Raw genomic sequence first — 13,206 nt, forward strand, 5'->3', positions numbered from 1 at the left:
ACTTAGGAATAAATGTAACAAAGGAAGTATAGGACTTCTATACTGAAACAATAAAACACTGTTCAAAGAAATTTAAAAAGATTTTTTTTTAAAAAATGAAGAGATGTTTCATGTTCATAGATCAAAAGGCTTTATATTATGAAGATGGCGATATTCCACAAATTGATCTAAAGATTTAATGTGATTCCTATCAAAATCCCAGCTGCCCCCACCTCTTTTTTTGCAGAAACTGACAAGCTGATCCTAAAATTATATGTAAATGTAAGAAACCCAGTATAGCCAAATAATCTTGGAAAATAAAGTTTGAGGACCCACACTTAATGATTTCAAAATTTACTACAAAACTATGGTATCAACATAATAACACACTGTGTTACTGGCATAAAGAAAGACATACGAATCAATGGAATAGAATTTAAGTCTTGAAATAAATCCTTAAATTATGATAAATTGTTTTTGAAAAAGGTGCCAAGACAATAAAATGGGAGAAAGAACAGTCTTTTTAACAAGAGGTGCTGGGACAACTGGGTATCTAGAGGCAAAAAAATAAAGTTAGACCCCTACCTCACACCATATACTAAAATTCCCTCAGAACGGATCAAAGACCTAAATGTAAGAGCTAAACTATAAAACATTTAGAGTAAAAACAGGAGCAAATATTTGTGGGCTTTGATTAGGCAATAATTTCTTAGATATACCACCAAAAGCATAAGTGACAAAAGAAAAAATAAGTTGGACTTTATCAAAACCAAAAACTCATGAACTGCAAATATTATTATCAAAACTCTGGAAGGAAAATCTGAAGAATAAGAGAAGAATTTTCAAATCACATATATGATAAGGGACTGGTAATTAGAATATAAAAAAGAGCTCTTACAACTTGATAGTGAAAAGGAAAATAATCCAATTTATAAATGGATGAAAGCATCTGAATAGACATTTCTTCCAAGAAGACATACAAATGGCCAATAAGCACTGAGAAGATGCTTAACATCGTTACTCATCATAGAAATGCAAATTAAAACCACAATGAAATGTCACTTCACACCCTCTAGGATGGCTGTAATATAAAGACAGGCAATAGTGAGCGCTGCCAAGGGTGTGGAGAAATTGGACCTTTCATTCATTACTAGTGAGGATGTACAATGGTGCAGCTGCTCTGGAAAACAGTTTGGCCAATCCTCAAAATGTTACACATAGAATTACCATATGATCCAGCAATTCCACTCCTAGATATATACACAAGTTAGATGAAAACATATGTCCATCCAAAAATTTGTACACAAACATTCACAGCAGGATCATTAATAACAGTCAAAAAGTAGAAACAATCTAAATGTCCACCAACTGATGAACAGATGAATAGTATATGGCACAGCCACAAAAGAATATTATTTGGCACTAAAAAAGAATGAAGTATTAGTACCTGCTCCAACATGGGTGAACCCTGAAAACATTATGCTGAGTGAAAGAAGCCAGTTACAAAGGATCACATGTTGCATAATTCCATTTATATGAAATGCCCAGAATCTGCAAATCTATAGATTTAGAAAGTAGATCAGTGGTTGCCTAGGACTAGAGGGTGAGGTGCTACTGGGGAGTGACTACTATGGGCATGCTAAGTGGGCACAGGGTTTCTTTCAGTAGAGATGAAAAATGTTTTAAATTGATGTTGTGGTGATGGATGCACAACTCCATGACTATACTAAAAACCACTGAACCCTATACTTTAAACAGGTGAACTGTATGGTGTGTGAATTATATCTCAATAAATCTCTAAAAAAAAGAAAAAAGTAGTCAACAAAAAAAGTATGTCGAATACAGTTATTGGGGTGAGTAATAATGGAAACCCAATCAGGCTAAGACATAAAGGATCAGGAGTTCAGTGACTGATGCCCAGGGCAGAGCAGAGAGTAAGGTCAAAGACTTGAGGCTGGGAAAACATGTAAAATAGAAGGGAATAAAGAACGATGGTGTGGTGGAAGCAGACAGCAGGAAAGAGAGGCACAGGGGTGGTTAGACGGGCGGGCTGGGCCAGATGCGGCAGGCTCTTGGGGTCTGCGTTACTGACTCTAGATGTTTCCCATATAGGAATGGGAAGGCATTGAAGGGTTTAAACCCGGCGAATGCAATGATTGCATGTGAATTTTTAAAAGTGCTCTGGCTGCAAGAAATTGATTTGAGATATGTGAGCAGATATAGGAAAATCAGATAGGGAGCCAACGCAAAAGGCAGGAAGAGAGACGGCATCTAAGAAACCCAAATCGAAGTCGCTGAGGGGCAAGTGGAAGGTGAGGACGTGGAGAGAGTGAGATATTCTATCAAGTCTACTGTAAAGGCAGGAGAGAGACGGAACTGTAGCTGGAAGTGGATTTGAGATGGAAGAAACTTAAAAGATAGACCTGTGTAAAAGGGAATTAGAAGACTCCAGAAGAGAGAGAGGGACAAGATTAGTATTCAGAACAGAGGAGAGAATTCACTCCATTGGGTCCTTGTGAAGGTGGAAGGTCATGAAATACAGAACACCCTCAGGGGACATGCCCTAACATAGTGGAGGGAGGGAGGGATGGTTACAGGTGAAGGCGGGATTGGAGATTTGGAGGCAGAACTTCCTCACCCTCCTGCCTCCGATTCTACATAGCAACCCATGAGCCAAGGAGGAGTATGCTTTACTAATGTGATGCCAGAGGACAGTGACTAATGAAGAAGCCAGGGGAGCACTCTTAGGGGTGACATACACATTAGCAGGACAGCCTGAAATACACTTGACCATGCATCTTACATTATACTTCTTTCTTATATAATCTTCAAAATAGGAAGGGTAGAGAGATTAATAAAGAGGGAATTGGGACCCTATATAGGAGAAAAGATAGAGAGAACCCAGTTATTTCCAAAGTTCAAGCGTTTAGGCCCTATGTGTAGAATTACTTAAAGATACACTTAAAGAATCATTCTTGATACTAGAAATGATGTAGATTGGGATAGGTAAAATGAAATTGGAAATGATCTAATGTCATATATATTTTTTAAAGTAAAAGGGGAATTCAAGAAAATATAGTTGAATCAAACTATGATCTCTGCAATGTTTGTTAGTTTGTGATCATTAAAAATCACCAAGTGTTCATCAGGAACAATTTGTGCTAAAATATTTTTTTTTTTGGAGATAGTGCCTGTTTCTTGATTTCTAGGTACATGACTGGGAAATTAAATAAATACTGTTTACAAAAATAATAAAGTTTCAGAGGATATTGATCATAGGGCTGCTGTGTGGAGAACTATACTTCAAAGGAACACTGGCATATAGAGAATGGTCACCAGGAGGTCCCAGATGAAAACCAAAAGGAATCACTAGAGAGGCTTTGGGCAAGGCAGCAAAGGGGTCCTCAAGTGTCTGAAGGCCTGGCATGTCATCTTCTACAGTGATCCAGAAAGCAGAGCTAGAAGCATGGGTAGAAAGTTCCAGGGAAGTAGATGGTTGCCTCTAGATAAAGAATACCTAACACCTGGAGATGTCCAAAAAAGGAGGACACAAAATATTGAGCTCCCCAGTCCTAGAGGATTCTAGAAGGGCTTCTAGAATTTGTTGGGGCTTTTGCTACAGCAGGGTGGGGGTGTGGACTACGTAGCACTAGGGTCTGTTTCATGAAAATAAATGTAGAGGAAATGTGACATGAGTGATAATTCTTCAGCACACTCACACTAGAGGTATAAACACTGATGCTTCTGTCCAAAGCTGTACAGTGAGGCAGTGGTGGAGCTGGGGCTGGACCCAACTCTCCTCCCCCTCAAGACCTGACCATTTCTGTTGCTTTTCCTGTAGTGAGTGATCACCTTTTCTCTCTGGAACTTCAATTAAGAATTCTAAATCCCTCAGTCATGACCTTCAGGCCACACACTTCCATGAACGTCCACTGGTCTAGTCTGCAGTTGGCTTGAAGCTCAGGGTCCCTGAGCAGCAGAGCCTTGGTTCACATAGACAAGGGCTCTGTAATCTCTGGGGAGGCTGCTCCCAGGGAGCCTGTGAGCAGTTTCTGGAGGAGGAGAATCGTGCTCCTAGGAGAAATACTGCCAAAGCCACCATGTCTTACCTGAGTGGTGGGGCCTGCTCTCGTCCTCACCTCACTGGTACATGGCCAGGCTCATCCACTGAGAAATAAGCACCATCATTACAACCAGTTCTTCAAGTCTGTTTGCTTACTACAGAGTAGGGCAAATGCCACCTTCCTCCCTCAGAAGATTTCCGTCCCATCTCATCACCCTGTTCCAGCTAATTCCACTCTAAGCAGGATGTGTCAGCTCCCTGTCACAGCATATCTTCTGCTACTGAATAGCCAGGCAGTGAGAGGTATAGCTGAGGTCGACCAGCTGACTGGTCAGGAGGCACTAGAACTCAATGGGAGTAAGTTTAATGTACAGTCAGCTCAGCAGGCTGTTCTTCAGTTCCCTCTTGGATTTATGACTCCCACATAATCCTCTGCTTTATTAAGCTATTGGAAAAAAATAAAATCTGTCTGCCAAGATCCTAAAGCAGCCTGGCAGCCAGCAATATATAAAGGCAGTAATTGGAGGCAGGGGGGCCAGTGGCTTGGCTGGCCTTTGACGGACTGTTCAATACTCTCAGGGAGAAAAATGCCCCTGGAATCAAGTCAGGAGGCGGCCTGAGACTGCCCTGTCTCTGGGAGGGGGAGGTACCTCACCTCCATTTCTGTCAGGTAGAGTCCTTTTCCATCCTTGGAGAGGTTACGGAAAGCCTCTAGGGTAAGGAAGAAATGGTTTTGGCTGACGTGGGGGTGATCAGGGCAGGTGAGGGGTGAAGGGCCTGGGCCCGTGAGAGAATAAAGGCAAGTGTGGTGATTCTGCCAAGAGCAGTCCACCCTCTCCATGGTGTCTGCTGGCCCTGTCACCCTTCCCTGTCTCCAGCCACGTTCTGCATCACAGGCAGCTCAGGGCCCCCCTCCACAAGATGGCTCCCCATGACTCCTCTGCCCCACACACCTCTCCTTCCAGTTCCCTCGCTCTCAGCCAGGGGTATGTAGGTTATCCATGGGCACAACGTGGGGACCTCCCTTGTCCAGCTGAGAACTCTCCAGGGGCAAGGTTTGTGCCTCAGGCTCCCCTTTGACTCCCCCCAGGGCTCTATCCTCTCAGTCTTGACAAACTGGCCAACTCAGAGCTGCAGGGTAGGCAGAAGTGCCTCCTGGCAGGGATGGCACCAGGATTCTGAGGTGGGGTCCGGCCCCTACTCCACCTCACCACAACAGCTCCATTTTGAGCTGCTTTATGGCCTGTGGTTTCATGTAAGATTTCACTTAAAACAAAGGGTTATGCTGCTAAAACGTGTCAAAACCTCTGGCCCACACAGTTGGATTTCTGAAGCCTGGGAAAAGACCTCCCGGCCCCATCTATTCACTTGTGAGTGAGATTCCTTCAGCAGACATCAAAATCCTTCATTGTGTGACTAAAGAGTAGGTTTCAATTATAACACAACCTGGAGAGGAGACGGAGTGATTTACGCAACCTTGCTCCTGAGAGCGGAGCTGGACGGGGTGGTGAGGACTTGGAGACCACGGGGCACGTGCTGGGGAGCAAAGGGTACAGAGGGAGGCTGGGGACACGGCTGGCCCACAGCACCATTTACGGCCTCCATTGGCTCTGTCCTCTTGGAGCAAGGGCCCCTCATGCGGGACCCCAACCCACCCTACTACCGAGGCCCTGCCCAGGCCTGGGGTAGGAGTATATTCCTGGTCCTGTCATGTGTTCTTTGGTCACTGCCAAGGTCTCGGGATGTCCCCAGTGACACTTACTTGCCATGGCTTCAAGCCGCATCAGGAAGCAGAGCAGGCTGGGGAAGCTGACCCTGCCGGCGCTGTCACTGTAGCGGAGGGTCACCAGGTCCAGCAGCTCACGGCTGACGCTGATGCCTGTGAGGAAGTCTGGGGCCACAGGGCGAGCTCGTGAGAGGGGAGGCAGGCCTGGGCTGGTCCTCTGCCCCGCTGGGCCTGAGAAACTACCACCAGCTCCCACTCAGCCTGGCTTGGTGGCCGGTCCACCTCCCATCAGTGTCGCTCTGATGCTCTCATCTTCTTTTTCTGATTGGCTGTCCGGCCCCAGCACACAGTTCTGGAGTTCGGCCACAGACCAACTCAAGACACTCAGACCAGATGCTAGCTATTCATCTGGGGACACATCAGCCTTCATATTCATTGGGTAATTCCCACGTAATACGGGAGCTGCCAGGACACCTGGGGTTTGCTTCCAGCCCTGCCTCTGTCAGGCCTCTGTCTGCTGGTGACCTTGTAAAACAGCCCTCTTCCCCCACCTGGTGACTGTGTGTGGGTCTCCTGTATGGATGCTGCTTGTGTGGGTAGGTGTGGTCCCTGGAAGAGGGAGATTTAGTCTTAACTCAGGAAAAGGGAAAAGGCTGGACCTCAGAGGGGAGTCCAGACCTCAGAAGGTGGCTTCAGGTGGGCAGGAGATAGGCTCCTTGCCCTCTTTGGCCTTGTTTTTTTGCACATCTAGTTATAAGCTCCAGGGAGAACCAACCACACAGGGGCCAAGTGCAGACTGGCCAGCAGCTGGGCCTGCAAGCTCTGGTGAGCAAGGGAAACTTGCAAGGCAAACCACCCATCAAGGGGAGAACCTGGGCCTGTGGGCCCCCTGTGGCCAGAGACATGTTTGGTTTCTCCAGCAGCGTCAACAGACTGTGAATCTCAAGGCCTTCAGGTAGGACCAGCACACTCCAGCTCCCACATTCCCAAATCCTCTATTTGCCAATGATTTGCCCTTTTAGGTTACCTGCCTGGCCCCTAAAGGCTTTTGAGTTGAATTCAAATTATTCTCTATTTTTCTCCCTCTCATTATTCTGAAGTCATTAGTGAGGTCTTCTTTAAAGATTTTAAATTCAACTGGCTCTTTGGTGGTTCTCAAAGTGTGGTCCCCAGACCAGAGGCATGAGCATCACCTGGGAGTTTGTTAGAAATGCAGACTCTTGAGCCCTACCTAGACTTCCTGAATCAGAACGTGAGGGTGACGATCAGCAATCTGTGTTTTAAACAAGCCCTGCAGGGGGTTCTGATGTGACCACCAAAGCTCCAGGCTTAGAGAATTAAGGGGTGGATCTCTGCTAAAGGGGGGGCAAACCTCTGATATTTCCACCCCTCTCCAGGCCAGGAGCTGTGGGAGAGAGGATTGTGACTTTTCTTCCAGTGTTAACCTGGGGGAACACACTTTTACACTACATTAAGGAAGGCGGCCATTTCCTTACATAACCTTTTTGTGATCCATTTTCCCCTTCGGTACAGTGGAGATAATGATTCCTGCCCTTCCCAGGTCGCAGGGTAGTTGAGACGACATGAATGGAAGTTCTTGGTGAACTATGAAGCACTTACGCACCCTAAGGTGCTATTATCATTATCCGAGGACTGAAAGCTTTTGCCTCCTTGCAGCAGACAGATGCCATTTGATTTAATTTAGCCCCAAACCCTCTGAGAAGAGAGATCATCAGCCTGCCCGTGGATACTTAACCCTGATGGCCAGATACTGAGACAGAAGCGTCTCTGAGGCGAGCTTGGTTCCTGATAGGGTGATCAATTATGCGGGTCTATTTCTCACAATTGGAGCCATGCTCGCCAGCTGGGAAAACTGACCAGCATGTGAGAACTCAGGTGGCGGGTGCTGATGTCTGAGTCGGGAGACCTGGAGGCCCACCAAGGTCAGTGTAAGCCAGGGGCGGACATGGGAGCTGCGGCTGTCCTTTCTCCTGACTGCCCAGCGTTTCTGCACACTAGGGGTGTGGGCAGTACACACACAGCCCACAGCCCCCAATCATCATAGCTCAGAGAGCCCACAGCTTTACCTGTATTCTCTATGGCCTTCCACAAGTCAGAGCTCAGGAGAACCCCAGAGCTGTTCTGGATGCTCTGGAAAACATGCTGATATGGGGAGAGAAGCAAGAAGCCCGTGTGAGGACTCGGAGGTTGTCCTGGACAGAAATTCCTGGAAATCCCTTTTCCATCCCTGGAGCCTACTTCACTCAAACTTAGTGGAGGCAGCTCAGAGCTAGGCATGGCGGCGCAGCTGAGGACTTGGGAAGGCAGGAATGGCTGCCCCCGATAAAGCCAACCGTCGCAGCCACCAGCCATGAGCCGTGCATTTTCAGCCCCCGACCTGCTCTCCTTTCCTCGTCCCACCCCCTAAACTGGGCCCCCAACAGATGCACAGGGCAGCTTGCTGCTTTCCAGGAAGTGTAGAGCCCTAAAGTGTCGGCATACGGTGGTGGGTAAGAGCGCAGACTGCACAGCCAGACTGCTGGAGCTTAGATCCTGGCTCAGAGGTTTCTCAGCTGTAAGCTTGGGTAAGTTACTTCACCTTTCTTGGCCTTGGTTTTCTCATCTGTAGCACAGGGCTAATTATAGTACTATCTCATAGGTTTGCTGCAAGGAGTAAATGAGCAAATACTTATAAAGTGCTTAGGAGAGTGCCTTGCATGTTAGTGAGTGCTATATAGAAAACACTGAAAGTGGGTTAGAACTGTGTTCTGGATCCAAGCGCAGGTGCAGAGGTAGCAAATGTCACATCTCCTGTGCTTTGCAGGCGAGGAGACTGCTGCTCAGGCAGGCAAACAGCTCGCCTCTGATTACGTGTGCCTGTGCCACGGGACTGGACTCGGGACTCCTAACTCTGGTCTCTGCACTGCTGCCCCATAGAAGGAACAGCCCACCCCATAGGAGCAACAGCCCACACAAGCAGGTGTGCGACTAAGGACAACTGTGGGAGACAATTACTTTGAAACAGCAGCTCGAGAACTTTTTCTTGGCCTCATTTGGCTTTTGGTGAATATGAAGACAGACCAAGAGTGTTCTCAAATAGGTATTCTCAGTAATTTATGAGCTGTCATTGTTCAGCATTTTTGAACCCCTGCTGTGTTTTAGGCACTAAGGAAAGCACTGGAGAAAGATGAACACGAGGGAGCCCCTGCCCTGGAGAACCCCACAACCTAATGGGGGTGCCCTGTGAGAAACCAAATGATGCCCAGGTCAGGGATTAGGTGATACATCCTGGTACAGCCATACAGGAGCACTTTATTTACCAACAATGTTGTAGAAATATTTAGTGACATTTGCTATATTGGTGTTTTTTATTATTCAAAAGCAGATTATACTTTTATTTAGTGTGTGTATGTGTACACATTGTAGGAAAAAATTCTGAAGAATATTCTCTAGGTGTTAATAGTTTCTTTTTGGTTGGCAGGATCATGTTGCCTTTTTTCAGTTTATTTTTGCCCATCTGTATCTTCTATTTTTCTACTATGAACAGGTATTGCTTTCATAATAAGGAAAGGTTATTTATAGGTACAAAATAAGACAACGCAGCACAGCTTGCCCTGACACATGTGGGTTCGAGTGTTGGGAGCCAGAGGGGGACACTAATTGGGTCATGGGGTGAGTGAGGCCCCCAGGGAAGGTATATTTGAAGCTGGGCTCTCAGGGTGGATGGGCCCTGGCCAGGCTCGGAGTGTGGGAGGGCAAAGGAGGCCAGAGGGGCAGGGCCTGGCATTTATAGTGAGGAGCCTTGTAGCTGGGGTCCGAAGGAGAGAGTGGACGAGTAAAAAGTGCTTTTCCTGAACCCAGTAGCAGGGACGCTATTCAGAGGGTCTGTGTGCGGCTCTGACAGTGTAGGCTTTGCCTTGAGAACAATGGGGAGGCCACAGACCCCATCTGTGTTTTCAATGCTCTGGCAGGTGGATTGGCAGAGAAAGAGATGGGCTAGCAGGCTGGGGAACATTGCAATGGATCAGGACAGCAGCGAGGGGGAAATGCTGGTGGGCAGCTCTAAATCCACTCTGACCCCTTTCTCCTCCCTGCCCAAAGCATTCTTTATCCTGCCTTGATTGGGCACTGCCAGCGTCGCATGCACGTCTTCCCAAACAAGATGTACATGCTGGTTGAGGGCAGGGGTGAGGTTTCCTCTCCTTTCATATCCCTCAACCCTGGCGCAGGGCTGGGCACCCAGCAAATATGGGCTAAACTGGATGGAACGAGAGTGCTAGTCATGGAGGACATGCCCGTACCTGGCAGTGGACGAGGCGCCTCCACAGTCTTGAGAACTCCTCTTCGTCAAGCCGCCCGTCCACTTTCAGCTGAGTGGGGAGTTAAGAGTCAATCAGTCCAGCATGCAGCAAGCAGAGGGGAGCAGCTCCACCTACCAACTAGTAACCCCGTCAGTTCAGCGTCACTTAGACATGACCCCATGCCAACTGGCTCCTGCTGCATCTGAAGGGGACCTGGCTTAGATTTGTTTTACAAAGAAAAATGGGCAATTGGAAGGAAAAGGAAGCCCTGAGATGGGAGGCTAAGATCACCTGCATCTGGGGGAAGAGAGCCCTCAGCAGTTGGAGTGGGTCCCCTGCAGGGGGTGTGGGGAGGACCTGGAGGGGGGCTTGCAGCTCCTGGCATGGCAGCGACGATAGTGCACATGTGAGCCCTCAGTGCACCTGTGTGGACGAATGTTTTCCATGTAGTAAAGCCAGCCTGGGCCACCTCACGTGGCGGGACCAATGATGACTAGTGAAGGGGAAAGAATCGACTTCTGAGAACTGGAAAGGCAGCCGGGGGTGAGCAGGAGCAAGGGTAGGAAAGACCTGCCTGTTTTGCAGGGCTCCAGCCAACATGACCTTCCCCAGGGTTACCTGCCCCTGGCCCTGGGGCTGCCTGGACCATTTGGATCCCCCTGTGGGGGATGGGCAGTGACTCGGAGTCCACTCTAATCCACAGCCGGCAGAGACAGGGCCTGATTTATGATTTCATCAAGAAGCCCTCTTGTTCTACAATGGCCGGCTTCTCATTCCCAATCGAGCGTCATTAACAGTGTGAGAGCTGGGCGATCTGTCTCTCTCTGGAGACAGCACGGCCTGGCGAGGAGCTGCCAGGCAGCCACTACCAGATGTGCACTCCTGGAGAAAGCCCTCCTGCCTGCTGGGGGCAGAGAGCAAGGGGAGAAGCGGTCACTGGAGAGTGGGTTTGAGTCTTGGTCCTGCCCCTGTAGCAATGAAACTGGGGTCACCAGAAGACCTCAACCCAGTCTCCTCATCTGCAGATGCAGCTTAATAGCAATAATGGGGCAATTGCCGTGTAGACCAAGGAGTTTTCTATGTTTTGGTGGTTGTTGTCTTTATTGAATTGAGAGCTTTTTAAGTAAGAAATTTAAATAGTGGAGACTCCTCCAGTGGTAAGGGGAGGGGGAGAAAGGAAACAGTTTCTTTTGGTGCCACATGGAGATGGTGTAGGATGAGGTTAGAACACAGACTTTGGAGACTGAAAACTCCAACTTTGAATCTGGGCACAAGTCCTAACTAGCTGTGTGGTGTGAGTCAATTACCTAACCTCTCTGAGCCCCTGCTTCTTTCATTGTATAATGGGATAATACTTCTTATATCACAGGGGTTGTTGCAAGAATTAAAAGGGAAATATATATATGTATACACATATATGTACAATTCTTGGCATACAGTAGATGCTTAATACCTGATAATTATTGTCATTGTTGCTGTGGTTGTTCTGGAGAGTTTGTGAGTTAGTAGAGAATCTACGCAAACCCAGGCTCCCTGGTGAGCCCTTAGAACCAAGGAGGAAGAGAAAATACTGAGAGTCAGAAAAGGGCCCCTAATGCCTAACATCCTTATTAGACCTCTGGGGCAGTCCACAGAGCAGATGGGCTCTTAGAGAAGGGGGAAGGATGCCTGCAAAGGATACATCCATCAGGGCCACAATGCCGCGGCACTCATCCAAGGAGAACATGTCCCCTGGAGGTCCTGAGGAGGGAGAACAGGAAGGGCTTAAGTGGTGGTGGTGATGGGTGACAGTGGGGATGAGGCTTGGGCCAGCAGACCCTGGGGATGACCATACCTGTCAGGAACTCCTGGTTGAGAAGGCTCTGAAGCTGGGTGGCATCAATGTCCAGCCCCTGATCCAAACAAAGGAGGCATGCAGGAATCATGTCAGTGCCCAGGACCTGAGGGGCACACCTGCCTGACTCTGCAAAAGCACTTGGACTTCTGAGCACTTAGTCCCCACAACACACCCCTCTCGCCTTTGTCAGGAAGACTTACCTGGCCACTCCCGACCACGGCAATAACCCTCTCCTGTGCACATCTGCAGTGCTGGTCACTCCTGACATTTGGCACCTGGTGTGGGCTGCCTTGCATTTCCTTCTCTGTTCATGTTGGACTAAAAGCAGTGTTTGCTTCCTCCCCACTGCAACTGGCACTTGGGAGCCCCTCAGGATAAGTATTGTTGAACAAATCAATGCAGCTCTTTAGGGGTGTTCCACATCTGCTTCCAGAGACTAAGAAACTGTGACTAGTCTGTGTGTGCATGTGCGCATGTACACATGTGTGACAATAGGAGTTAAAAATACCAGAAATCTAGGCTAAGAGAAGCTGTTATAATTGAGCACATTACTTAGCATTAGTCCTCCCAGCCACTGAAGCAAAAAGGGAGACGTCATGGTTTCCCTTGGATTAAAAGCAGGAAGCAATTGAGGTTGAGGGGAGAGAGAAACTTTCTGGCCTGAACCCTCCGCAGTTAGCTGCATTAGATTTTGTATTGGGGGCACTGAACAGCTTGATGGGCAGTGTCTCCTGTGATGATTTTACAGAGAAGCAGAGCTGTTCTGCATGCAAATATTTCTTACATCCAGCCTGGAAAGAGCTGAGGGGAGGATGTGACACCTTGGGAAAGCTGCTACACAGGGAGCTGGTGCTGGAGTGAGCTTTTCCACAAGTGGCTTTGTAGCATGGCATTGGGTCAGGTGGGAGAAGGTGCCTCCTGAGGTTCTTCTGAGAACCAGCACCTCATAAACAAAAGACACACTGCCCCTTCCATCTCCCAGGGTTGGCCTCACCACCCAGAACTGAAAGCAAAAGCAGCCCCCAGCCTGTCCTTATGGGGTCTTCAGCTAGAAGGATGACACCTCAGGATGCCCCCTGAGAAAAACGTCCTGCCAGTATCTGAAATCAGTCCTCAGGTCATCCTTCCAGCTCTCACTGTTTGGTTATGTCAGGTGCCGTGTGCCCAAGGTCAACTGAGTTTCTCTTCAAAAGAATCGTGACACCTCCCTTTGAACAGAAGCTGACATGTTAATGAGGATCTCCAATGTACATAGGATCACCCATGAAATTATAAACAGCTTCACGGCATGGACCATGTC

The 13,206-nt window shown here is 48.0% G+C and overlaps 1 protein-coding gene across 1 annotated transcript in view; it reads right to left on the minus strand.

Annotated features, from left to right (window-relative positions):
* Positions 1–4,119: 4,119 nt before the first annotated feature.
* The window catches only part of CAPN13 (calpain 13), a 56,824-nt gene continuing 47,737 nt past the window's right edge, over positions 4,120–13,206 (minus strand). The window contains exons 15-21 of the mRNA XM_063077755.1: positions 11,904–11,961; positions 11,751–11,809; positions 10,070–10,138; positions 7,856–7,931; positions 5,805–5,933; positions 4,698–4,753; positions 4,120–4,146 (exon numbers count right to left, since the gene is read on the minus strand). Of these exons, the coding sequence (XP_062933825.1) occupies positions 4,120–4,146; positions 4,698–4,753; positions 5,805–5,933; positions 7,856–7,931; positions 10,070–10,138; positions 11,751–11,809; positions 11,904–11,961 (474 nt within the window). The remainder of the gene's footprint in view (positions 4,147–4,697; positions 4,754–5,804; positions 5,934–7,855; positions 7,932–10,069; positions 10,139–11,750; positions 11,810–11,903; positions 11,962–13,206) is intronic.

This window comes from Cynocephalus volans, chromosome 14 (genome assembly GCF_027409185.1).
Source record: "Cynocephalus volans isolate mCynVol1 chromosome 14, mCynVol1.pri, whole genome shotgun sequence".
NCBI lineage: Eukaryota > Metazoa > Chordata > Mammalia > Dermoptera > Cynocephalidae > Cynocephalus > Cynocephalus volans.